General features: G+C 47.1%; 1 protein-coding gene and 1 long non-coding RNA gene across 2 annotated transcripts in view; one reads left to right on the top strand and one right to left on the bottom strand.

The window, feature by feature from the left end:
* The window catches only part of JAG1 (jagged canonical Notch ligand 1), a 66,919-nt gene extending 54,657 nt beyond the window's left edge, over positions 1-12,262 (bottom strand). Inside the window, exons 1-2 of the mRNA XM_083495890.1 lie at positions 11,588-12,262; positions 10,544-10,849 (exon numbers count right to left, since the gene is read on the bottom strand). Of these exons, the coding sequence (XP_083352016.1) occupies positions 10,544-10,849; positions 11,588-11,665 (384 nt within the window). The 5' untranslated portion in view covers positions 11,666-12,262. The remainder of the gene's footprint in view (positions 1-10,543; positions 10,850-11,587) is intronic.
* Positions 1-27,894, top strand: part of LOC310703557 — a 453,580-nt gene that overhangs the window by 390,173 nt on the left and 35,513 nt on the right. The gene's annotated exons all lie outside the window — the stretch shown is intronic.

Here is a 27,894-nt window from a genome sequence, read left to right as displayed (position 1 = left end):
CCACGTGATTGTGGAGGCCTTTCAGAAAAGAGTGCCCCTGGTTCCTGCCCAAAATGTTAGAAACAAAATTAAGTTGGGTACCATTTGAAAACAAAAGACTATATTGATCCACAAATATACCCAGTTGCACAAGATTTCACAGCCAATTGAAAGGTTTTAGGACTCCCCATAGGAAACAAGCTCAATGCACCTGCTCAAATCCAAAACCTCCCTTCTCAAGCCATTTTGCAGCGTTCCCCCTTTCCGCAACTGGTAAAGAGATCTCTGTGGCCCAAACTGCATTCCACAAGCCTGGGAAAAGAAAGGATTCGACTCCAACTCTCGCTGACTGTGGTTCGCATTCCCACGCACCTCACCCTTGTTTTGTTTCCCCTCAGCAAAGAGCCAGAATGCCTTACTGTACTTTGTGACTCAGATTTTATCTGAAGGTCCCGAGTTCAAGTCTGGCTCACGCTGGGTGACGCAGCATCAACATGCGGCAAGTCTGGATTTACTAGCTCTCAGCCAGATCGGCTCTCCCACGACTTGGGACCAAGTGTTTAAAAGTGCCTCAGAACAATGCATTCTGCTGCAACTCTCAATGCAGCAGGAAATCCCTATACAGCCATACCTTGGTTTTCAAATTTAATCCATTCCAGGAGTCCGTTTGACTCCCGGAACAGTTCGAAAACCAAGGTGCGGCTTCCGATTGGCTACAGGACCATCCTGCAGCCAATCAGGAGCCGCGGAAGCCACAAAGGAAGTTCAGCTTCCAAAAATCGTTCTAAAACTGGAACAATCACTTCCAGGTTTCTATCGTTCAGAGCTGAAACATTAGAGTTCAAAGGCATTCAGCTTCTGAGGTTCCCCTGTATTTAAGGGGTTTCGTATCCTGGGTGGCGCTGTGGGTTAAACCACAGAGCCTAGGACTTGCAGATCAGAAGGTCGGCGGTTCAAATCCCTGCGATGGGGTGAGCTCCCGTTGCTCGGTCCCTGCTCCTGGCAACCTAGCAGTTCGAAAGCACCCCCAAAAAGTGCAAGTAGATAAATAGGTACCGCTCCGGTGGGAAGGTAAACAGCGTTTCCGTGTGCTGCTCTGGTTCGCCAGAAGCGGCTTAGTCATGCTGGCCACATGACCCGGAAGCTGTACGCCGGCTCCCTTGGCCAATAAAGTGAGATGAGCGCCCCATATGTAGAGTCGGCCACGACTGGACCTAATGGTCAGGGGTCCCTTTACCTATCCCACCTTGCAGCCTTCCTAGTTCTAGTTCTCTTCAACCTCCTCCTCCAGCTCCCATTAGACACTAACCAGCATGACTAGCCTCAAAGAATCCTAAAAGTGGTTCACTATGGTTTTGCTACAGATGCCGAGAGTTGTAAGGAGACCCCCATTCCCTTCACGGATCGAGAATTCCTATCGGGATTTAAGGATCAATCTCTCTTCTGCAGGGAGTGCTGGGAACCACAGCTCTGCAAGGAGAATAGGGGTCTCCCGACAGACCTCCACCCCCTCAGGAAGCAACAGTTCCCAGGATGCTTTGGAGCAAGTCGTGACCGTTTACGGCGCGACCCTGTTTTGCAGGTATCGTGCAGATGGGACCCCGAATAACCAGCTAAAGCAATCCGCAATCAGGAGCGCACTCCCCAAAACCGCTTTCCAGCGGAGACAACATTTTGCACTCTTTAAATTGGGCTTCTTGACCGAAAAAGAGTACAGGAGGGCTTTGTTGTTGTTGTTTTAGAGCACAAGTGTGTTATATGCAAACACACACGTCCGCTCTGTGCACCAGGCACCCTCTCCCCCAACCTTGGGAGAAGGAGCAAGGTCAGGCATGGAGACTAATTCTTCCCCTCCTGGTCCCACCTCTGGACCAAGCCAGGTATCACTTTAACAGTTCAGCATGTCCATTATTCGTGGGGAGGGGGCATTCCCACAGGGCCACACCACATGGGGAGTTTTAACCCTTCCTTCCCCAGCCACAACCTCAATGAGGATCCTCCCCTATTAGGCTGAGATCATGGATGGGGAATCTTCTGGGTGTTGCTGGAGTACAAGAACTCCCATCACAACAGACCCCTGGCCATGCTGGCTTGTGCCGATGGAAGATGGAGCCCAACAACCTGGACAGAGTGAGGGAGGGGCACAGATTTCTGATCCCTAAGGAAAAAATCTCCCATTGGGCCAATGAGAACTTTGACCCCATCCCAAGCTTCATAGAAGTGCTCTCTCTGTGTGTGTATGTTGGGATCAGGGCTGAAGACCTCCTGATTCAGTATAGCCCCAATTAAAATGCGGTGGGGGCGCTGTGCCCCATGTTTAATTTAAAAAAACAAACCAACCCTATGCAGTTAGAAACCATGCTATTGATATCCAGTTTGGGTCTCTATTCTGAGAGAGAACATTGAAGGAGACCCAAAGCCCAGATGGAATCTTAAAGGGCCAAAAATGGATGCACCCAAACTCCTTGGGTGGAAACAAGCTACCCATAGGTTGACTACTGTTACAAGGTTTTTGTTCGAGTGCATCTTGCACACCTGTTCTCACAGGGTGGAAGGAAGTAGGAGAGTCATGTGCAGAAGCCCATTCCCTGACGAGGACAATACAGAGCAGAGCACCTCTTTTGACTTTGAACGCATCTCCAGCAAAGGACAAGCCGAAAGGGTTAACTGCGGTCCTAGCCAATCCTTCTGCTTCATGCCTATAGTTAGGGCCGTGTGCCAAATCACAAGAGTATTCATTTCCTCGTTCGGGGACAGAAAAGTGAGCCAGTGAGTTGAAACCTGTTGCGCTACTGCCCCACATGGAGGACTACTTGAACATAATAACCTGGAAAAGACAGAGGGAAAAGAAGCTCTGAAGGCTTTCTTTCCTGCATCCACAACCCCCCGTTTCAGCACCTACAAGGATCAGAAGATCCCAATGGAAATCTGGCTGCAGGGCAGCTTCAGATTCTCAACCCATTGCCCTGAACCCAGAGCAGCCTGTGTTCGGACCAGTTCTCGCTCAACTTCCCATAGTGCCAAGGTGAAGACATTTGGCTAAAACACAGTGTGGATGGCAATCCTCCAGGTCCCTCGGGCCTGGAGAACAAGGAGAGAAAGCACACAAACTGCTGAACACTTTGCCCCATGGCATTACAGAACTGCCGAGTCGGAAGGGGCCCCGAAGGTCATCGAGCCCAACCCCCTGCAATGCATGTTTGTTCCCAGATCACATGACACCCGCCAAGAGGGGCAAGTACACAGAACTTGAGGAATTGCACCGCCAAGGCAGCAACTGGGGATAAGGAAGGAACACAGGCAAGACCTACAAAGGCCTTTGGAGAGGGGAAAGCAATACAGTAGTACCTTGGTTCTCAAACGCTGAAAACCTGGAGGTTTTCCGGTTTTTGAACAATTTTCAGAAGCCGAACGTCTGATGCGGCTGTTGGCTACTGTTTCTGGGTCGCCTGCACCAATCAGAAGCTGAGCCTTGGTTATCGAACATTTCGGAAGCCAAATGGACTTCGGGAAGGGGTTAAGTTTTGCGCTTTTGTTTTTGCTATTTATTTTACGGTTTTTGTTTTAGAGGCTTTTTTTGGTTCATTTGTTTTTGTGACTGTGTGGAACCCAGTTCAGCAACTAACTGATTGATTGTGTGACTGCGGAAATGGATAAAAGCCCCTCATCCAAACAATGACTATCATCAATGCAGGTAAGAAAAAATAATATTTTTTTATCATCTACAATACTATCTTATTCATTTTATAGTACAGCACATTGATTATTAGGGACGTGGGTGGTGCTGTGGGTTAAACCACAGAGCCTAGGACTTGCCGACCAGAAGGTCGGCGGTTCGAATCCCCGCAACAGGGTGAGCTCCCGTTGCTCGGTGCCTGCTCCTGCCAACCTAGCAGTTCGAAAGCACGTCAAAGTGCAAGTAGATAAATAGGTACTACTCTGGCGGGAAGGTAAACGGCGTTTCCGTGCGCTACTCTGGTTCACCAGAAGCGGCTTAGTCATGCTGGTCACATGACCCAGAGGCTGTACGCCAGCTCCCTCAGCCAATAAAGCGAGATGAGCGCCGCAACCCCAGAGTTGGCCATGACTGGACCTAATGGTCAGGAGTACCTTTACCTTTTTACATTTATTATTGCTTTCATTTTATGGATCAATGGTCTTGTTAGATAGTAAATTTCATGTTAAATTGCTGTTTTAGGGGTTGTTTTTAGAAGTCTGGAACAGATTAATCTGTTTTGCATTACTGTCTATGGGAAAGCGCACCTTGGTTTTGGAACGCTTTGGTTTTGGAACAGATTACGATTAAGAACCAAGGTACCAGTGTATTTAAAGAATGGATCCTTATGGTGCTTCATGTCGTCCAAGAAAGAGAGCAGCTTAAGTGTGCCTTTCCCTTCCCCACTTCAGAAGAGAGTCTTTCCCTTCACCAACCCCTTGCCCTTAGGACCAAGCACTCACTGAAACCGGAGAAAGAGGACACCACTTTTCCTAAGCATTCTTTTTGAGTGCGCATGCTCGCTGCCTCTCATAATGCGAGCCGATGAGTGTCCTGGCAAGCTTGCTGGAATAATGACTATCCTGCAAACGCCTGATGTGCTGAAGCAGCCATTGTGCAAAGCAAGTCCATGGTTTGTCCGGGAGCCAAGCTACGCCGAGTCTACTGCTGCTTCCTGTTGCTTGCCCTGTCCCAGCATTATTTTTGGACAGGCCCCATTATGCTCTGTAATCCTGCCTGCAGTCAGGATGGCCACATTATTGTCATTGGTTAATATTAGCCACCACTGCCTCCGTCTGGGTGGTCGGACTACAATTACTCCAATGACCAAACTGGTATGTTTCGAACAAAAAGGAAGAGGGTGGGGTCTTTTTTCCCCAGGGGAAAGGCTTTAATTTTAAGAAGGAATTGGGGTGCCTCGTTTTTCATCAGTTCTGGCAAAGAAGCTCCCAGCTGCAAAGGGGTTCAATAGCCAATCACTGTTAAAAAACCCCCGGAAATACCACCTCCCCTTATCCCATTGCCAGACGGCCTTCTCCTCCAGAAGCTTCGCTCCCATCCCCCCGCCACCCAGAGAAAACACTGCAAGCAGGCCAGGATGTCAGTGGGCAGTTTAAACCCCTCAGCAGCAAGGAGATTATCCGCTATTCTCAGCATTTAGCCTCTCTACCTGTTTAAAGCATCGCTTTTGATAATTAAACGCACCAGTTACAACAAGGTGACAAGGTTAATAGACAGAATACCTAGCAGTCAGTCAAGCAGAGAGTAAGGTTTGCATCCAGCAAGCCTGAACAAGACTTTTTTCCCCCCTTCTCCAGACTCATTTACCTGGAGAAGAGCTGAGTTGGAAGGGACAATGTCCCAATTCACTTGAGCCCCTTTAACCATTTCAGGGAATGCCGTGCCCTTCTGGGGCACACTATTAAGATCCCTGCACTGCAGCTTGGCCTAGATCTATCCCCAAATACATGTCCCGGCTCCTCGATCCATTCACTCGCAAGAGCGCAGATAAGCACCTTCTTTGGGGAAATAAAAACCTCTGGCCATGGCGAGTGTTATCCTGGTCATGGAACAATGCAGCAAGTCTAAAAATGCATGGCTTTATTTTACTAAGACGGTGAGTCACCACTGGAGCAATCAAGAACGAGAAGATTTATGGGACTTCTGCCTGATCAAACAGAAACGTCCCCTGGAATTGACTCTTTTTAAAGTTAACAGAATCACAGCCTGGCCTCGTTTCTCCAAGAATAAAACACAGTAATTCAAGAAAGTTACTTGGAAGCTGCTCCCAAGCTAAGAGGCGGATCCTACGCAGAGTTAGGTACACTTAGGCCGCAATCCTAAACACACACACTTGCAAGGGAGCAAGCCCTACTGAACAAAGTGGAACTTTGCTCCCAATAAGCATGTTTAGGATTGGCACAATTCAGCCCTCTGCTTTTGCTGCGGAAGGATCTGAGAAAGGAGCCAACTTACAAGACTCATATATTCCAATGCAAGCTCATGGCAATGGATGTAAAAATACTGTCACAGTCCGATCGCTTGAAGTATATGCACTCCACTTCAGAATACCAGCCTCACCCAATGGGCTGCAACCCAAGGCTGGGAGAATTGGTTACTTTTCAAACACTTAATGCAAACAATTATCTGCTCCGCTGTAATCCCCCCCCCCATTAAAAATACCACACATTTCACGTTCTGTTCTCATGATGCACTTAGTCCTTCTACCAAATGCAAGTTTCCTCTAATTCTTTGTTTGTTGTCACAGATTTCACTTTCGGAAAGTTGAAGTCCTCTCATAGGCTCAAAGATAATCTGATAGCAGTTTTTCGCCTCCTCGGGTCAGAGACCCTTTGATAGATCCAGACAAAAGGCCTTTGGGGAAGGGCTGTCTACAAAGAAAAAGCCTGGCATAACTCAGCAAGGTTTTTTTTTTTTGCTTTTCCTCAACAGCAGATCCGAAAACAAAAGTCAGCCTTAGCAGCGAGCCCGAAAACATCTTTGGAACGGGAGTATGGTTTAGTTGAAGAGCTGGCTGCTGCTGCTGCTGCTAGCACTTTTCCAGCCCAGGGGTCCAGCCCACAACCAGGAGAATCAAAACTTGTATTAAAACAACAACAACAACCATTTGCAACAAAGCACTTAAGATATTTTAGCACCTCAGTAGGCAGCCAATAAACGTGACTCATAAATAAACAATTAAGGTGCCTTATATTTGCAAACTGCAAGGTCACCATGTAAACGTGGGGGTTTTCGGAGGGGGGGGGTGTCGAATTTTGAATATGCATTGGAAAAAATGCCAGCTCTGACCTATACAATGTTCCTGGCTTGCCTGAACACGGGGGGGGGGGTGTCTTACGAAGAGAGAAAACACGAAATTCTCACCGTCCTATTTAATGAATAATGGAGGCTGACTTAAGTGAAACAAAGAAAGTCACGCACTGGAAAGCATTTCAGGGTATCAAAACAGATCATAGATTAAGCCATTGGCATTGTGTGGGAGAGGGCTTTAAACAAAGGCATGCCAATGCTTGAACCAGCAATAAAACAAGGGGTTTCCTGAGGTGTGTGGAGCAGGCCTCCTTATGGGAAACACACACACACAAAGGCTTGCTCCGCAAATATCCATTGGCTAAAGTGCAGGTCACGCTTCTTTCAAAAATATGCGATTGCATTTTTCCGTATCATTTTAGCAGTTGGTGCAGGTGCAAGCCTTGTGGATGATGGCTCCTTTCTTTCCTTCATGCTGGTTCGCTGCCCCGTTTCCTAGCAACCTATTCAAACCTCCAACCTCTTAAAAAAAAAAAAGGAAATTTACAGCCCTCCATCACCACAGCCATTACTCACAAGGGTTACATAAAAACCTAGGCTGGGCAGGGGGAAAGTTTTAATAACAAAACTCTAAATCCTAGTCTCTACTTCATTTAATTACACATGTACGTAGTTAACTGTGTGTATGTTAAATGGAGCAGAAACCATGCAGGTTAGAATCTACACTATATATATATATATATATACACACACACACACATACACACACACACACACACACACACACACACACACACACACGTTTTGATTTACTTGAGGAAGTATAGATTCTATCCAGCATGGATTACAGGGTCTGTAGAAGGAAGAGACCTAAAGGGCTTTTCACTCACAAAGCAATGTTTTAGATCTATTTCTTGACAGAAAGCATGTGGATAACACTTCCTGGCAAAGAGAAGATGTGGGGCCCTTTTTAAATGTGGGCCTGTATTTTTATTTTATTTTATTTTAAAAGGAGAGCCTTGAAAAGTTAACAGCTAGCCAGATTTTTATTTATTTATTTAGCCAATTGCCAACTAAGTTAGGAGGCAAATCTGAAATTAACACCAGCTCCTAACAGCTTCCAACGGGACTGCTCAGTTTGCACCAAACAAGAAAAAGCTGAGGGCCAACTGGCTCACCCTCAGTTGAAAGGAGACCGGAATAGAGAATTAACCCAAGTCTCAGCAGTGACTGCTTAGCTAGGGAGCTCAGGGTTGCCTTTGGAGATAACACAGCCTGGAACATATGCTTGCATCGGATCTGGGGTGTGTCATTCCTACCACAAAACAACGAACAAAAGATGCCATGAGAACCTTGAGGAAGAAGGCAGGTCACTCCAGACCAACTGAGCTAATGGAAACTAGGAATTTCATCATAAAAGCACCTTGGGTCCAGCCAGGTGGATTTTTTTGTGCACAAAGGTGAGAAAGAAATCCACACTCAAAATGCAGCTTTTTATTGGAATTGGATTCCTTGAAGGAGTCTTCTGCTAACCTACAGCTGCTTATAGTATTATTCCATTCACACACACACACACACACACACACACACACACACACACAAGAGTTAGGATCCCAGTGCTGTAGATGGCAGGAGATTATGTGTGAATCAATAGGTAGCAGCCTGAGAAGCACACCTGGTGGAATTACCTGGCAGGACAAGATCACCATAGGATTTACTCATGCCTGACTCACCGGATATGCAGACATGCCATAAAAAAAGCAGACGGGTGTTGGGGGGGGGAATGTTTTGGGAAGGAGAGAGATGGGATAGGGTACAGGGAGGAGACGTCAGCTGCCTAATCGCATGCATGGTTTATGAAGCAAACCCTACAGCGCTCGATGGAGGTTTCTCTCAGGTGTAGGGCTGCAACTTCAACTGGGGCACAAGCGCCATTGCTCAGCGTGATTTACTCCCAAGTAAACACGCCTAGGATGGCTCTGTGCACAGAGACTGCATCTTTACTCAAGTCAGCCTCAGTGTTTGCGGATCACACCTGCTGCTTGCTTTCACAGAAGCACCGATCACTTTTAGGATTATGCGCTGGCGGTGGAGGGGGGGAAGAGATCAGTTTCATGACAGACACACAAGAAAAGATTTGTCTATCGAAAAGGGTCCTGGATGAACCCGCTCCTCAACAAAGACACAGAGAGAAAAGAGAAAGAAAGGAGGCCGAATTCTTAAGAGAAGGTTGACAGCCATTGGCAGCACTTCAGATACCACACATTTCCACTAAGCTTTTTTTATCCCTTTGATGGCAGATTTGATAACAGTTTTATCTCCCTGCAAGCAAAACCGAACTAGCAAGGCTCAGAGTATCGAACAGAGAATACTTTTGTGAGCTCCGCTATTGTACTTTGTAATGCAATCTTCTTAAATATGTGCACTTAGTTTCACCCTAAATCATAATGATCTTTTTTTAAAAAAGAAAGAAAGAGAAAGAAAGACTCAGAAGGATGTGTGTGCGCGCCGATAATTGCAGCAGAGACAGATAGGAGGCAGCACAAGAGCACATGGTTAGCATTTTGTGTTGTGCTCCGAGTTGCTGGGATCACAAGAGAGAAACGGGAGGAGGGACTTGGCTGTCCCTCCCACTGAATCCTCCCGAGATCTCCCTTCGCGAGCCAATCAGAAAAATGCAATCTAGTGCGTGAATATTCATTTGGGAGACAACAGTTTCACCTCTTCCAGAAGACCAATAAAGAAGGAGACCTCTATTTCAAGAGGGAGGGAGGGAGGCAGGGCTCCCAAAGCTGTTCTTTCAAAAGCTCTCCCTGCCCATTCACACAACCAGGACCTGCTCAGCACCCATAAAGAAGGATCTTAGATGGATTCCACATGTCTGGCCCGGAGTTTAAAAGGATGCTGTCCAGCTACGCCCTTGAAGGGAGACGGCAGATTCCTGCTTTACAGTGCTGGCAGGCAGGCAGGCAGGCAGGCAGGCAGAGACCAACAGCACGGCCCCTTCAGCATTATCAAGAGCTCAATAGTGACTTAAGCAAACATGCATTTGGTGAAAGTGCGACCCATTTGAAGACTGGGTCGTTTGCAGCCAACTGGATTAAGGACCAACGCCCTTCCCAAGTGCACACCCTTGTTTCCAGGTGGAGGGTCTGGAACTGCTACCCAAGCCAAGGGAAAATGGTTCCAGCTCTCTAGCCTCGCCAGGCAAAACCGTAAAGCTCTCATAGGAGAAGGGGAAACAAGCAAAGGATGGTGGTGGGCATAAGGAAGAGGGAGTTATGTCTCTCCTCTCGATTGAGCTCCCAGAGATTCTCCAAGGTCTGGGCTGGGGAAGGAAGCACGCTAACAGGATTCTCAGGGAAGCTGGCAACCGGGAACAGCTAGCAGCTCCCACGGGCACCAGAGATACCACTGGGTAGGGCGAGAGGGGTCCCCATAGCATTCCACCAAGGGGGTCTCCAACGCACGGCCTGCCGCCCTCACCCGACCCTCGTGCCTCCACCTAGGCATAAGAACTAATTGGGGGGGCAGCAATAAAATAAATTGCATGAACTTCTGACCTTTTAAATTCTCCTGGGGGGGACACTGGGGACAGGGGGTGACTTGCATATACACGTAACACACAGGTTCTCCCCCCACCCCCCAATCCACTTAGGTTTTTCCATCTAGCTGCGTTGCAGCTTAGCCGGACGGAGACGTATGCGGCTCTAAGCCTGCGACTGCAAGGCAGCCAGCCCCCATGCACAGCAAGGCGAGGAAGAAGGAAGATGCTCTCAGAAAAGTCAAGTCACTCACCGGCCAGGCAAAGCTGAAAGGGAGGACAATCCGGTTCCGTTCGTTATTCTGATTGTATTTCAAACTGAAGGTATTCCCACCGATGACTGGGGTAGTTCCGGACCCAAAGCTGCAAGGGCCCCCAGCGGAAACCCTCGACTGATACTCCTTCAGGCAAACTTTGAAATAAGTATCGCATTCATCTCTGGTGCATTTCTTATCGGCTGGGTTTCGGGTCCCGTCACAGCAATTCCCATTCTGCAATTCGCCATTGACATTTTGCATGGATATGATCTCAAACTCGAACTGGCCTGATGTTAGGGTCACCTGTTTTGTTTTTGCATTAAAAAAAAAAAGTTCCCCCAAAGAAAGCAGAGAGGAGAAGGAAGCGTTAGCACGTTGCTTGTAAATAAACATTTTTTTAAAAAAACAAATCACTAAAAAGTTTAGCAAAAATGAAAGGGGAGGCTTCTATTGCTCCTTGATTCAACAGGTTAAAAAGCGAACAGGAACCCTCATCTGCTACCCACCCCCCAAATTCTGATGTTAGGGGCAATTCCCAGAGGGAAATCGTGTCGCTATTTGCCTCCCAGCGCTCAAAAAGAGTTAAAGGGTCGTTAGCTTCAAGCAAGGGAACACCACGCAGAAAAAGCATTGCACTTCTCAAGCGAATAACTCTAATCAAGTCAGACGCACTCCTGAAAACAATCACGGAAAAGTCCGCTTGCTGCGAGGCTTTCAGAAAGCAAAACCCTCTGGAAAAAAGAAATGGAACGCTGACGGTATAGGGGGGAGAAGAAAGGGAAAGTCCTCGGGAAAACCTGGCTTCCCCCTAAAAATCATCACCCCGAATTCAAATACGTATAGTAGAAGCATTTTTTTTTTAAATGCAGCTGGAGGGGGGCGGTGGGGAAATCGGTCAAAGCGAATGTCTTGGGGCGGGGGGTTGGGTAGGCGGGCAGGAGCTCTGCAATCGAAAGCTTTCCTTGGGAGACAAAAACCCCCAAAAACCGAAACCTGCGAAAAGCGAGCTTCAACGCCCGAGCCTTGCCCAAAAAAACGTACCTTGACTCGCAAGCATAACAGGGCAAGGAGAAGCCGTAAGGAGAAGTCCGTGAGCTGCGGTCCCTTTGAGCCAAGCATGCCTCTTGCTTGCAGAGTGCCCTTCGCGCAGAGACGCTCCCCGGCTCGCTGCCGCTCTTTGCAGCCGCTGCCCGGCTCCCAGATATATATATATGCTCTCCCGGTGGAAGCGCGCGCGGGTGGAAGACGCCACTTCTCAAAAGGTTTTCAATAGCGCCCCGATCTTCAATGCAAAGCAGCCCAGCCTCCTTTTATTCTCCTTGGCCTCTGTCTCTTAAAAACCCCCCACCCTTCCTTTCTTCCTTTCTTATTAGCGATGGTTATTCCGCGCGCCCCCACCCCCCCCTCGCCCGCTCGCTTTTCTCTCTTTTGCAGAGCTCGCCGGCCAACCCCTCTCTCTCTCTCCAGCCCGGCCAGCACAATAACCCGGCCTGAGCCCCCCTCCCCACCCCCCGCCACACGCACATAGACGACACCCCTCCGGAGAGAAAGGAGGGGGCCCACGGCTATTTGCACGCGCGCAACCAGCCCCCTCCAAAAGGAAAAAAAAAAGGAAGCCAGAGGAGGAGGGATCCGATTGCCCGTGCTGCAAGCCCCACTGAACTGACTGCTTGCTGCTGCTGCTGCTGCTTGCTAGCCCATGGCTACAGCAGGAGGAGGAGAAGGGGGGGCGCAAACGTCAGGCAGCGCATGCGTTGCTATTAATATGCATTAAGGGGGAGGGTGGAAGGGCAAGCCGCAGCCCCGCCTCGGGTCCCTGGAGAGGCTTGCCTTTTTTCCTTGGAAGGGTGACAAGAGGTGGAGCAACCCTGGGAAGGCAGGGCTGGGCTGGGGGGGGGGGAGGGACGGGGGCGGCGAGGGTTGCAGGAGGTGAGGAGCAAAGCGCAGCAGGTGGGCAAGGAGCCTTGAGAGAGGCGGGAGAATTAATAATGCTTGACGCGCGGCAAGAAAACCGCGCGTCTGTTTGCAAAGCTAAGGAGGGTCCGGGGTGGTTTCAGACGGGATGGGGAAACCGCGCGGGTGGAGGAGGTTGAACTGCACGGCATTGGGGGGGGGTCCCTTCCCCCCACTCTAGGTTCCGCGATGGTGATGCCAATAGGAGGGTTTGCGTGGCAGGGGGTTGCGCTAGATGACCCTCGCGGGTCCCTTTGCGCTCTGGTTCCATGACGGCTAATAGCAAGCCTTCGATCGTTGCTGTTGCAAATATGGGAGAGCGCGTTTGGTATTGCTGATCGTGTTTGCGGAGCTGAAGACAAGAATTAGGTTTTTTTTAAAAAAAAAAATTTAAAACGGGAGGGGGGGCGGAGGTGCCCGTCAGGTGTGCAGCCCTCCTAAGATGGGCGTGTTTTGGAAAGCCTTCGCGGAAGAAGCTGGCTGCCACCCAAACGCGCGTGCACGGAGGTTTCAGGAGGGGGGGGGGTTGGCTTTGCGCAGAAACGCCCCGGACTTTGGAGTTGCCCGTCCGTTCCTTCTCTTCCCTCCCCCGTCCGGGCCCACCCGCCGCTAGAATCGTGTGCCTGGGTGATCCGTCAGCCCCGGATAGCATTCCATATGCCTGTGCCAAACGTGGGATCTAGTTCACGATCGCTCGTGTTGCAATAAATCTGCTAGTCTTTAAGGCGCTTTGTTGTTCTTCCTTCGTAAGGAAAGCGGGCGCGCTCTCTTCTCATTCTCCCCCTCCCCCTCGGGGGGCCACACAAGCTGAGCCCCTTTCTCAGGGCATGGGAAGGGAAAATGGATTAATTTGGAGAGCGGGGGGGGGGGAGGCTTCAGAAATGTCCCACGCTCCCCGATCTCACGTGGGAGAGCTGCAAAGAGAAACTTTACGCGCTCGCAAGGAAGAACAGCTCTTTGGCGCAGGATTGCAAAGTTCAGCAGCTTTTAGTATCGAGAAAACCTGGACGACGCGTGAACGTCGCATGATCGAGCCGTCTCGGGAGCTTCCGTCCCAAACCACAGGGGCAAACGCAGCCTGAATGCCTCGGCGCTGTGCTCGGGCTGTGGAATTCGACGGGAGACTCTTTGACTTCAGGGCAAACGCGCAGACTCGCACTGTTAAGTCTCAGGGCGATCGATGGAGCTACTTACTCCATAGTTCTCGATCAACCTGCCTGCCTCTGGGCGGTCCAGGTGAGGACTCGCCTGATTGAGCAACGAACTAAAGTAAGAGTCCCTGCACGCAGAAAGCTAGTATGTCAGGGAAACGGCTAGGCTGCAGTCCTTTTTCCTGACGTGCTAGTTTTTTTAGTGTGGAGGATTTTATATGGAAAGCTATGAAATCACATGGAATAGCTCTACCCCGCCCCCACCCCAACTCTTTGGGGAGGCAGACCAGGCACAGCTCTTCCTTCGTATGCTTTTGCCACTAAATAGTTATCGCACATACCTATGTGGGTTCTACAAGGGATGACACTACAGTACTTTAAAAATGGTGCGGGAGCGACGTGGCTTGAGGTTTGTTTGCTCCCTGCGCTTCTGATCGGTGAGCGCAGCATTATAGATAAAAGCCTGCCGGAGTGAATAATGCGCGCAAACACCATTTTCTGCATTGCGGGCAGCTGTATGGGTTTGGGAAGGGGAAAGACGTTCGTGTTGAGTATTTGTAAGGATACGCGGGACGGTATGAAGTAAAAACACCGAAGTCATGAAGCTCTGCTCCCGAACCTGTTACTGAAAGAACAGCCTCTGAGCACATCAGGAGTGCTTTCCCCACATGCACCAGCCGCCCCAAGAGCCGAGGAGAGGGTGGCTTTTAGAGTCCCAGCTGTAACGCCCTTGGGCCTGATCCTGTACACTTTAAAGCATCTTTTCCTCTTTATAGGAGTTCTGGGAACTGTAGTTTGACAGCCTCAGAGTGAGAATTCCCTTTACCAAATGACAGTGCCCATAATTAATTTTAATTTTATTTATTTTATTTTTTTTTGGAGCGGGGAGCGCTTCGAATGTGCTTGGGGGCGTGTATGCAGCCTATGTTTGGAAAGATTCCTGCATTGCATGGGGTTAGACTAGATGACCCCTGGGTCCCTTCTAACTCTAAGATTCTATGATTCTATAGTAACACAGGGGGGGCACACCTGAAAAGCCATGATTCGAAGGTTGCCCTCCTGCGCGCCTTTTTTTTTACTTGGTGGGGGTTGGGTGCGTAAGACCCGCAGTGGATGGCAATTGCTTTGGGACAGGTTGTGCGTGTGTTTGTGTGTGAATGCGAGAGAGGAAGATGATCACAATGGGAAAAGGAGGCGTGTGCTGGAAATCAGTGTCTCGAGACAAATCGTCACCCTGGGGAGAAAAGGGCGTGCGCGTTAAGGGTTACTTCTGCAGGCAGGCCGATCGCGCAGCAGCAGAGAGCTTCGCTGCCTGAGATCTGGCAAGATTTGATGGGTTAGGCACCAGGAGAGGAAATCCTTTTTGGCAACGGGAGAGACTTCTCCAGGAAACTGATCACCTGAACCAACGTGGTGCGCTGACACACACACACGCACACACCCATAAAAAAAACCCGAAGCAAACAATCAAGCGCCTGGAGGAAGGCTTACTTCCGAGTAGCAGTATTCCCTGCGCTTGCTCCGCAGCCTGGTTTTCCCGTTTCCCAAAGTTCAGCTGCTGCGCAACTGGACCTCTAAGGGGGCGCTGCTCTGCGGCGGCTCCAAGCGTGGTGGCTGCTTAAGTAGGTGACAATCAGCTTTCGATCTGTAGCCCTAAATAACACTTATTAGGAAGTGAGTCGGATGGGCTTCCGTGGGACTTCCGAGAGAACATCTGCGTCCAAACGATGATTTAAGAACAAGGATTCCGGGCAAGGAGAACACTTTAAATCGGAACAAATCCAAGCCTGTTCGCACCTGTCAGCCATGCTTTATTTTTTTGGCGTATGAGTTGCAGTCATTAGTAAGAGCAGTTAAGCTTCCTTTTAAGTGCTCAAACTGTGTCATGTCTCAGTTAATCCTTACTATGACCCTGTAAAGCAGGCTAATAGAATCATCCCCATTCTCCAGATGGAGCTGTGGTGGAAAGGCAGACCTGGTTAGTGCTGATGTGGTGCTGTGGGTTAAACCACAGAGCCTAGGACTTGCCGATCAGAAGGTTGGTGGTTCAAATCCCCACGACGGGGTGAGCTCCCGCTGCTCAGTCCCTGCTCCTGCCAACCTAGCAGTTCGAAAGCACCTCAAAGTGCAAGTGGATAAATAGGTACTGCTCCAGCGGGAAGGTAAATGGCGTTTCCGTGCGCTGCTCTGGTTCTCCAGAAGCGGCTTAGTCATGCTGGCCACATGACCCGGAAGCTGTACCCCGGCTCCCTTGGCCTATAGAGCGAGATGAGCGCCGCAACCCCAAGAGTCGGTCACGACTGGACCTAATGGGGTATACAGGTGCGGGGAGGGGTTTGGTAAAAATTAGCTGTCAGTGAAAGCGTAACCCAGGCATTGCTGGGTTAAAAGAAGGATGGGGGCGGGTGGGTATGTAGTCATTTAAGCACCCACCTGCAATCTGAAATGACACAGCTTGAATACACAGCTGGGGTAGCCTTGTCAGTAGGACATGAGACTGTTAATTCCAGGGCTGTGGGTTCGAATCCAAAGATTCCTGCATTGCAGGACTAGATGACGCTCTTGGACCCTTCCAACTCTGCAATTCTATGGTTCTATGAGAACTAGACCAGAGAAGCATGGGTTCAAATTCCCCGTGAGGCTTGCTATCTGCTACGTGACCTGAGACCCAGACCACATCCATATGTAAAGGTAAAGGTACGCCTGACCGTTAGGTCCAGTCGTGACCGACTCTGGGGTTGTGGCGCTCATCTCGTTTTACTGGCCGAGGGAGCCGGCATACAGCTTCCGGGTCATGTGGCCAGCATGACTAAGCCGCTTCTTACCTTGCCGCCAGAGTGGTACCTATTTATCTACTTGCACTTTGACGTGCTTTCGAACTGCTAGGTGAGCAGGAGCAGGGACCGAACAACGGGAGCTCACTCTGTTGCGGGGATTCGAACGCTGACCTTCTGATCGGCAAGCCCTAGACTCTGTGGTTTAGACCACAGCGCCACCCGTGTCCCCTCCAGGCCACATCCATACCATACCTTTAAACCTCTATTATACCACTCTAACAAGTCATGGCATGCTCCAAAAGAATCATGGGAAGTGTAGCTTAATTCCATTCAAAGAGGGATTGATTGTGAAACCATTCTGAGAATTGTAGCTCTGCAGGGGGTGGGATAGGGGTCTCCTAACAGCCCTCAGCCCCTTTAACAAACTACATTTCCCAGGATTCTCAGAGGAGGAGGAAGCCATGGTATTTAAAAGTGGTTTAAGAGTTCTTTAAATCTATGGTGCTGATGTAGCCCCAGTCACCATCTCCCACAAGTTTGTGATGACGATGAAAAGGGGAAATTTTGCAGAAAAATGAATGCACTGTGATCTCTGGTAATGTGTGGCAGTATTATAATTTTTAAAAAACCTGTAAAGTGTGACGTTCTTGTAACGTGTGACATTATAAAGTAATATGCTCCTTGTTTTATAATAATTATAACCATGTATTCATTTAAGACCTTTATATGCCAGTTAATCGTTCGCATTTCTAAGCGGTGCATGCAAAAGCAATTCACAGAAAACGGAACAATGAAACAGTACAAATTCATCAAAAAACCAAACACCACCTTCACATGCCTACCGGAAGAAGAAAGTCATAGCCTTGGTGTTCAGCACAAGGAGAGTGCTTGTCTAATCTCCACTGGGAGACAGTTCTACAGGCTTTTGGTCCACTACAATGAATGCGTGGCTTCTGAAAGCTGTGCATCTGAACAACAGAGATTCCCTCAAAAATCTCAGCGATTGGCTAAGATATAAGGGATCAGGTAGTCCTTGAGACATCCTGGACGCACAGTTAGTTAGTGGTTCCCTAGATCAGGTGGATGGGAGGTTGCCTGCTCTTGATGGGGTTATGCTTCATCTAAAGAGTGGGTACTTAGCCTGAGGGTCCTTCTAGATCAATTGCTGTCTCTTGAAGGTTCAGGTGGCCTCAGTGGTGCAGATTGCCTTCCATCTGCTATGACTTATGGCCCAGCTGAACTCTTATCTGGACAGGGATAGCCTAACTTTGGTTGTCTATGCTCTGGTAACCTCTGTGTTAGATTACTACAGGAACGTGGGTTAGGGCTAATGGGAGTTGTAGTCTGAGACATGGAGACGGCTACACACGTTTCCTAAACCAGGGGTATAAACCATAGCAAAGTCAGTCACCAGGTGACAGTCCCTGTGTAAGCACAGAATGCCGACTGACCACTGGGAGCCAGGAGGCAGTGGCGCTGGGAAACCAGCGAGGAGTAGAAACAGGATGGCATAACCTGGCCAAAAAAGTAACCCTCTGTGTCCACACACATTTTGTCGCAGGTGAACTTCTACCATGTTCCTCCTGACCTCAGTTGGTTTTAGCTTGGATGAACTAAATGAGGATCTTATTGCTGCTCAGCAAGGTTTCCGTGGACTATAAGACCTCGGGCCCATCAGATCCCGTTCTATAAAGATCAGTCAGAGATTATGCCTGTGTGCCAAAGGGCAGAGGTAACCCATCATGGGCCAAGGTTTATTACAACCGGCAGCTTTCGGATCACTGCTAATGTTCTACTTATCTGCTCATCTTTCTTGTTCTGGTTCTAAACACTGCTGGGAAATTGCTGGCATTAGTAAGCATCCTTCATAGTTCGCCCAGGAAATAGGTTCATTTCAGCACTGGAGGAATTGATGGCAGCATGAGTCTGGTAGATTGTAAACATCACTCATTTTGCCGGCAGCTTTGGATTTCATGCAGGTTTATACTATGCAGGGTTAAGTGGGTTGAACTTCCCGGTAAAAGGGTATCTGACCTGCTAGACTTTCTATGAATTCTTTCCTGTTCTTATTACCTTTTAAACGAGTGGATTCTGTTGTGGTTGCCAATTCTTGCACCTTAAATTGCTTGATGGCAAGAAGGTCCAGGAAAGGCTCGTTGGAGAAGCTTCAAATTCCAGATTGTCTCTATAAAAGGGCCCGCAAGAGATGGCTTTTAAAGGTCTTCTCCGGCCCTACATCGGATTAACATCCCATGATTGTACTGCAACCAAGAGAAGTGGCAGCTTTTGAAATTCTGCCTTCTATGAAATTGTTTCTGTTTTACAATTTCGAATACTCATTTAAACATCCTTGAAATATCAAGGACTTCCTTTCTTCTCCTTCCGTGGTTTATTTTGCATATCATAAATCTCTGCATATTTTACAAAAACTAAACCATTCAGTATTCCATTATTACATCCATCAAAACCTATTTACACTGTTGAATTTATCTTAATGCTGCCAACATTTTCAAGTGTACGCAATTTCCCTCATATATTCAACAAACATTTTCCAGTCTTCTCTAAACGTATGTTCTTCTTGTTCTCTTATTTTATATGTTAGGTCCGCAAGTTGTGCATATTTTATCAGTTTGAGTCAGGCTTCCTCAAATTCAGCCCTCTAGATGTTTTTGGCTACCACCCCCATGATCCCTAGCTAGCAGGACCACTGGTCAGGGATGATGGGAATTGTAGTCTCAAAACATCTGGAGGGCTGAGTTTGAGGAAGCCTGGTTTAAGTTGCCATTCTTCTTTAGTTGGGACCTCGCTCATTTTCCATTTTTGGGCTAACAAAACACGGGCCGCAGTAGTGGCTTACATAAATAACCTTTTTTGACACTTGGGAATTTCCATCTGAATTATCCCCAACAGAAAGGAGTCTGGGTTTTCCCCCTGAAAAGTGCTTTTAAACATTATTTTTCAATTTATTATGGATTATTTCCCAATACTCTTTTACCCCTTTACAGGTCCACCACATATGAAAGAACATTCCCTTCAACATTGTAATTATAACTTCCAATGCGGCCTGAAGATGCTGCACATAGCAAGCCAAGCCTGTCACAGACAGCTTGGTGTTCTTCCCCCCCAAAATGCAGAGAGCCACTGAAGGCTTGGTTGGTTACAGCGTGGTGCTGATAATGCCAAGGCTGCAGGTTCGATCCCTGTATGGGACAGCTGCATCATCCTCAGGGTCCCTTCCAACTCCACAATTCTCTGGTTCTATGCAAAAGAGGTACAATTCTCCCTGCAACCACTAAAACCTGGGTTTAATGTGAAATCAGTGAAGCTGTACAGAATAGATGCCAAGTGAGATACTGCCATATATCTGACATTTCCAGGGACGTTAAAAATTGAGTGCAGGGTTGTTAAATTATGACTGCTACAGGGGTCATTTAAACTGCCAACTAAAAATTGAAATGGGGACTTAGAGTTTAGCATGAATGTGACTAAATAAGCAAAATAAAAAAAAATTCCTTCCAGTAGCACCTTAAAGACCAACTAAGTTAGTTCTTGGTATGAGCTTTCGTGTGCATGCACACTTGTGTATCTGAAGAAGTGTGCATGCACACGAAAGCTCATACCAAGAACTAACTTAGTTGGTCTTTAAGGTGCTACTGGAAGGAATTTTTTTTATTTTGACTATGGCAGACCAACACGGCTACCTATCTACTACTAAATAAGCAAACAGTGTTTGTCAATGCGCAACTAGCTCTTCTAAGCACACTTACCTGCAGTAAAACTTCTGAGTAAACCTTGCTGGGATTGCAGGAATTCTACTTTCTGACTCATCTGGGGTGTGAGTGAGAGATAATGGCAAGGGGTCCCTATTCAAAGACACTAACTTGACACTAGTTCTGATATCACTTGTGTTGCTTCTAATTGCCATTAGTGTTAATCTTGGTAACGGATTCATTTGGCTCCATTTTGCCAACTTCTCGTCACACTCTGGCGTGACCAAGAAATCAAACTCAACACAGAGCTGCCTGGTGCCCACCGCGCTTTATAAGGCTAAGGTTGCACAGGGTACAGTCGAGGGCAAAAACTTGCTTCTTCCATTAGTAACAGGAATCACCAGTGGGTGAGCTTCAATTCCCTGCCTCCTCAGCTCAGCTTTTGGACCGGGAGGGATGGGGATGCTGTCTTAGTTGGGAGGAAGGAGATATAGGTCAAAGCAGTAGTCCCTTGCTCCTCCTGAGGCAATGGCAGATGGCGATATTGGGGGTGGCAAAGGAAGACAATGAGGTGAATAGAGGAAAAATTGGGAGTTTGCACCTTTCTCTCTCCTCTGCTTGCCAAACAGGGGTGCCAACTTGAATAAAATATTGGGGGATCCCAGGTAAGCCCTACCCCATATAATCGGTCACAAGACATGGCGCACACACACCATTTGAATGGCAATGCCCATCAAATTGGGGATGGGGCAGCCCCCTCAAATACCTCATTGGGGGTCCAAAGAGACCTCAGCCCCTAGGAGTTGGCTCCTCTGCCACCAAATTTGACCGTTTTCAATTAGCAAATGATAACAATAGGTTGCCATTTGGGCACAGATCTGAGGCCACATTCCTAAGACAAGTCCAGAAGTGAAATCGGGTGTGGTTATGAAAGTGAATTTGGGGCTGCAGCCTGAAACCAGTTTAGGATGGGATAGCCAGCAAGGTGCCCTGGAGATATTGCTGGACTTAGCTCTCATCAGTCACAGGATGGCTGGTAGAATGGGAGTTGCCATCGAGTTTCACCTGGAGGGCAGGTGGCTAATGCCTAGATTTTAATTGTACCCTAGACCAGGTAAGTAATGGGCATTTTAATTTCAGAAGGCCCTTACACTCATCCTGCCTGTAGCCCTTTCCCGTATTTGAAGTGCCTCACATTTCATTTATCCTTATGTGAACTTGAGAGCCTCGGTGGATCGTATTTCATAACATTGGCTAATGAGATGCTATTATTATTATTTTCCATTTTATACATTTCAATAATTGTACAATCATTTTAACATTATAGAACTCAAATTCCTTCCTCCTCTTTCTGTGGTTCCTAAATTTATTTTTAATATTTTCTGCATATCCTAATTAACTTAATTTACTCATTTATTCATCTTCTATGAAAGAATGGTAGATGAAGGTGATGGACTATATGGAATTGGCGGAAATGACTGGCAGAATCTGAGACCAGGGAGAAGAGTCGGTGGAAGAAGATTGGAAAAAGTTTAAAGACTGTTTACAGAAATATTGTAAAATTAATGAATGTTAGAATGATGTTGGATAGAAATTAAGTGGTTTTTAGCTGTAATACTATAAGGGACTATGAAAAATGGATTACTAATAGGTAAAAATTTAATGTCACAATATTTTAAGATTAAAGATTAGGATAAATAAAGAGGGGAAGGATTTGCTGAACTAACAAACTGAATTGGAATACAAAAAAGGGAGGCGTGAGGAAGTCCGGGAAACAAGCTAATGAAAAATAAGTAATGGAAAGATGGAGTTGTTTTTAACTGTTTTTTTATTTTCTATTTTTCTTTTTTCTTTTTTCATTTTGTAATATCTTGAAAATTTTAATAAATATCGTTAAAAAAATATATAAATATTTTAAACTGCAGGTTCTTACAATAATCCTGCCAATGTTCTGATCTGTTTACAGTTTATTTGTAAATATTCAATAAACCATTTCCATTCTTTTATAAAAAGTTTATCTTGATTTCACATTTTTCCAGTAAGTTTCACCATTTCTGCATATTCCATAAGTTTTTGTATCCATTCCTCTTTTGCTGGGACTTCTTCCTCTTTCCATTTTTGGGGAGGTAACATTCTTGCTGCTGCAGTCGCATACTCATGGAAATGATGCTCGATTCCTATGACGCAGCTGTAAATTAATGTTACAAACCAGGTCAATATGAGCTTTTGCAATCAGGAAATTGGCCTGAACCCCTCAAAACCAGTATTCCAGGCTATGATGTTCATCCAATTCAAATGTTCAAAATATGTCTCAACTTCCAGTCTCTCTCCCCTTCTGGTCTTGCATGTCTTCATCTTCTTTGGGTAGATAATGCTCATATTAAGAGGATTTAGATTTTAGAACAGGTTGCATGGGTCATCGGCCAATATGGCATCATGCAGTATTTTGAATGCAAAAGGTTCACCCAAGGTTTTCTTGTTCCCAAATCAGAGCTATCGTATAGGTTCAGGACGTGAAAGGAATCAAGCTCAGACTTATGAGAGAGAGAGAGAGACAGAAAGTCTGCACTCTGAAGATCAGGTGCCATAAAAAAGCCAGGGCATTCTTCTGTGCGCTAGGGAAATGTGTAATTTCCTTTGCAGGTTCTGTGAGTCATTTGGGTTATAGCTGTAACCTGGCTCTGTGAATATCATGATAACTTCAGACACATATACACATTAGGCTGTTTTTCTTCTTTTTCTTCATCTAGTATCAAGTTGACTCAGGTTCCTGGGGTTGTGCCAGAGAATGGAGGTAAGCAGCAATAGACAAATTTGCGTGTCGAGGTCCCCAAGCCACCCCAATAAAATACAATTCACACAGATTTTTTGTTTAAGGTTTTTGGCATAATTTTGGCCACAACTTTATTAAAATACAAAAAATGTGAGTGGTTGCTTAGGCATTGGTTGCGACTATCTGTCTCCGCCCGGGGACAGACTGACATTCGCCCGCCCGCGAAAGTCAGAAAGGGAAAACATTTTGGGGAGAAAGATGGAGCTGGGAACCATGCCCTCACCTCTCCCCAAATGCTCCCAGGGGCTCTTGTGTGGCCCTAGCCCCTTGATAGGGGTTTGGGCAAAAGCATGGTGAGCCCCTGGATTCCTTTAATGGAATACCCTTGCAGCAGCAGCATTGGAGGGGCAGGCACAGCCAATCCATGCCCCTCCACCAACCAATACATAAAACCAATGCCTAACCGCAACCTTACAAGTTGTGACGATTTGCTACGCAGTAGGCAAAAACCAAATGGCACCAACCAAATGGACAAAATTCCTACCGGGCCCCTGCCCCAAAAGCAGACGACCCCATGACAGGCATAGCAAGGTCAATGAGAACAACCCTAAATATAGGGAGGGAGGACGGGTGATCCGATGCGTGCAGCGAAAAGAGGAAGCTCAACGCTGCGCGCAGGGAATATAAAACTTATTGGCTGTCAATTGTAAAATGGCAACATCAAATTCTCCCCAACGACAAAGAGGAGCCCAATCGCAATGGTGGCCAACTACCTTTACCTGCCCAGCAACAGTGGGATGTCTTGTTAGATCCCACCACAATAGGTGCTCTCCATGAAGGAGAACATGCTTTATGGGGAACAAGGCTATCAATGTTCTGTCTCCACGGTCGAAGGCCGTAATGCATCTGAATACCAGTTTCTGGTATTCAGGAGAGAGAGCGTCTTGTGCTTTATTTCTCCAACATTTCTCCAATGAAAATAGGGATGTTCTATTCAATAACAGTAATAATGATAATAATAATCCTCCACCCAACTGACTGGGTTGCCCCAGCCACTCTGGGTGGCTTCCAGCATATATAAAAGCATAATACTGTAAAATGTTAAACACTAAAAAGCTTCTCTATACAGATCTGCTTTCAGATGTCTTCTAAAGATTGTATTTTATCTCCTTGGCTCGGGGGGTTGCATAACTCCACACCTTCCAACATTTCTCCAATGAAAATAGGGACATCCCATGGAAAAGCAGGACATTCCGGGATCAAATCAGAAACTGGGGTGGCTTTTGTAAATTCAGGACTGTCCCTGGAAAATTGGGGCAGTTGGAGGGCCTGGGATACCATACTCTTTGCTTAGTGGTGAAGGGACACTTTTTCTGGAAGCAAAGTATCTTAGACTAGCCCTGTGGGGCAGAGAAGACACGCTTTGGCGAAAATGGGGTAGGCGAAAATCAGGAAGTGGGGCTTGTAGATTTCATTAAATCCTTCCCCTACCTTGGCTCAATAGTTCGAGCCCTGTATGTGATTGCTAACAATATATAGGGCCAGATTTAGGTTTGATGAGATTTAGGTTTGATGAGCTATTGAAGGTAATGGGGCCCTTTATATGTCCAGCTGTCTTTTGTCAACAACAAATTGTTGCTGTTTTTTGTGTTGAATATATGCTATATGGTAATTTATGGACCTTATAACTGTAGGTATCTAAAGCCATTTGCACATGTTGCTATGCAACCAGTCCATGCAGAATGTAGGCACCCTATACAGTGGTACCTCGGGTTAAGTACTTAATTCGTTCCGGAGGTCCGTTCTTAACCTGAAACTGTTCTTAACCTGAAGCACCACTTTAGCTAATGGGGCCGCCTGCTGCCGCCGCACCACCGAAGCATGATTTGTGTTCTCATCCTGAAGCAAAGTTCTTAACCCAAAGTACTATTTCTGGGTTAGCGGAGTCTGTAACCTGAAGCGTATGTAACCCAAGGTACCACTGTATATAGAAATGAGCAAACCAGTGGTATTTTAGGGAGCAGGCTAGCAGGCGGGACCCGTTACTTACATCATAGGAGCCTACACAACACAAAACACTGTTGTTTTCTATCTTATATTTTGGTAATGTACATTGATTTTTTTCTTTACATTTTTTGGGGGGCCCCCAAGAGAGTGGGGCCCTAAGCTATAGCTTGTTTAGCTTATACGTAAAAGCGACACTGACAATATAGGATGGTACGGGTTTTCCCTCTGTCACTCTTCATTGTCTGAAGATGCTAAATGTTCCTATGACCTGGGAGTGGGAAAGTGGAATCTTAATTAGGAACTGCAAGTCGGATAGAGGATTTTTCTTTTGCCTGACTTGTGAGAGAGCGCTGGCTTATCCTAAAAGCTAAAGATGAAAAAGGCAAAGGTCATCCCAATCTGGGACTGTCCTGGAAAATAGGGGCACTTGGCGGGTGTGGTCCACACGGGCATTTGGTTGGCTTTTGAGAGAAGTGGATGTTGGATCAAGACTCTTATGTTCTGAATTATGTTCTGAATTCTGAATATGGAGGTCTTTAAGCAGAGGCTTGACAACCATATGTCAGGAGTGCTCTGATGGTGTTTCCTGCTTGGCAGGGGGTTGGACTCGATGGCCCTTGTGGTCTATTCCAACTTTATGATTCTATGATTCTGTGAATTGGATGAAGCCGCCATGTTGTTTTTTTGCCCCTGGCAGGGCCCAGTGGGCCTTTATTATGAGAGGCAAACATCCAACAGGCACAGTTAGGATTTTCTGCCTGTGGTGCAGATCCTAGCGGAGAAGTAAATGTCAGCCATGCATCTAATCCCTTTACAAGGAATTAAAGCTACTGTATGTCAAGGTGTGCTTTCATGAGGAACATGATGAGCAAGGCTTCCTTTTTAGTTCAAGAGGCCTCCCCTAAGTGCCCTGGGGCCACTTTTATCTTGCTCTTCTGCTGAAACCGATCCCCTTCACTCGAATGAATGTGACGGTGTCAAATATAATGATAGTGCCTTATCCAGCTTCATGGTTGACTGACGTGCATTTCAGAGCAGCACATTCCACCCGAGGAGCCCATTTGCACAGCCGAGTGATCTAAACTTGAAAGCTAATTTCTGTAATTACCAAGTGTGATTGAACTCCGGCAAAAGTTTTCATCGCCTGCGCGGGATGGGAATTTTGCCTCCATCGCCGCTGCCGCCACCTTGCACTTGCAGGGAGGAACTAATTGGAAGGGATTTAGCTGGTGGTCCCCACTCCCCTTAACTGCATATTGAACAAATGGGGAAATCAGGATCCTTAATTAGAAAGCCAAATGAATTGTGGAAGCTTTCGCAGGAAGGAAAGGGATGTGCCAAACGGGAGAGATCATCAGGGGGTTTGGGCTGGATGCTCATCAGTATGTGGATGATACCCAGCTCTACCTCTCTTTTAAATCAGAACCAGTGAAGGTGGTGAAGGTCCTGTGTGAGTGCCTGGAGGCGGTTGGAGGATGGATGGTGGCTAACAGATTGAGGTTGAATCCTAACAAAACAGAAGTACTGTTTTGGGGGGATAGGGGTAGGCAGGTGTGGAGGACTGCCTGGTCCTGATGGGGTAGCTGTGCCCCTGAAGGACCAGGTACACAGCCTGGGAGTCATTTTGGACTCACAACTGCCCATGGAGGCACAGGTCAATTCTGTGTCCCGGGCAGCTCCATCTGTTACACATGCTGAGACCCTACCTGCCTGCAGACTGTCTCGCCAGAGTGATGCATGCTCTAGTTATCTCCCGCTTGGACTACTGCAACGCGCTCTATGTGGTGCTGCCTTTGAAGGTGACCTGGAAACTACAACTAATCCAGAATGCGGCAGCTAGACTGGTGACTGGGAGTGGTCACCGAAACCATATAACACCAGTCCTGAGAGACCTACGTTGGCTGTCAGTACGTTTTCGAGCACAATTCAAAGTGTTGGTGCTGACCTTTAAAGCCCTAAATGGCCTCGGCCCAGTATACATGAAGGAGCGTCTCCACCTCCATCGTTCAGCCCGGACACTCAGGTCCAGTGCCAAGGGCCTTCTGGCGGTTCCCTCCCTGTGAGAAGTGAGGTTCTAGGGAACCAGTCAGAGGGCCTTCTCAGTGGTGGTGCCTGACCTGTGGAACGACATCCCATCAGATGTCAAGGAAATAAACAACTACCTGACTTTTAGAAAACATCTGAAGGCAGCCCTGTTTAGGGAAGTTTTTAATGTTTGATGTCTTATCATGTTTTTAATATTCTATTGTGAGCCGCCCAGAGTGGTTGGGGAAACCCAGCCAGATGGGCAGGGTACTATCTATCTATCTATCTATCTATCTATCTATCTAAACAGTTCACTCTAAACTGTAGAGCCTAAAACATGACACATGCACCCACTGCCTCATATATATGAGGATGGCAGGTCCTTTTCTTATTGCTGTGGCAAAACTTTCACAAGGGAGTAGAGTTTAAGAGACGTCTTCTTTTTTCAAATAGCACAAGATGTCAAAAATGTCGTCTACAGTTTGGTATATTCAAAAACTGAAGCTCCGAAGGACGTGCTGAATGGTACTTGCTATGAGCATCACAGAGCTCATAACTGAATTTCTTTAACACGTTGTGAATAAAATCCAGCTCTGTTTCCCAAGATTATTGATTGCACAAAACGTGTCTTTTTCAGCAGTGGGCAAGGTAGTAACAATATTCTTTTATGTGCCCAGCAGAGAGGTAGTAGAGATCACTATGTTTTCGTGCTGAATCAAACAGCTGAAACACTTGTCACCAATAAGAAGAGAGGCGTTGCAAACCATGAGCATAAGAATGGGCATGGAGGGGATGGGGAATCTGACTCCTCAAAGGAAATCACCGCATAAAATCTGACATAAACGAATATATAATAATAATTTATTATTTAAACTCTGCCCATCTGGCTGGGTTTCCCCTGCCACTCTGGGTGGCTTACAGCACATTAAAAATGGTAAAACATTAGACACCC

Source organism: Podarcis liolepis (assembly GCF_965112155.1).
Source record: "Podarcis liolepis genome assembly, chromosome: 3".
NCBI classification, from domain to species: domain Eukaryota; kingdom Metazoa; phylum Chordata; class Lepidosauria; order Squamata; family Lacertidae; genus Podarcis; species Podarcis liolepis.
Note: the sequence above shows the minus strand (reverse complement) of the source record. Positions and strands in the feature narration are given on the sequence as shown.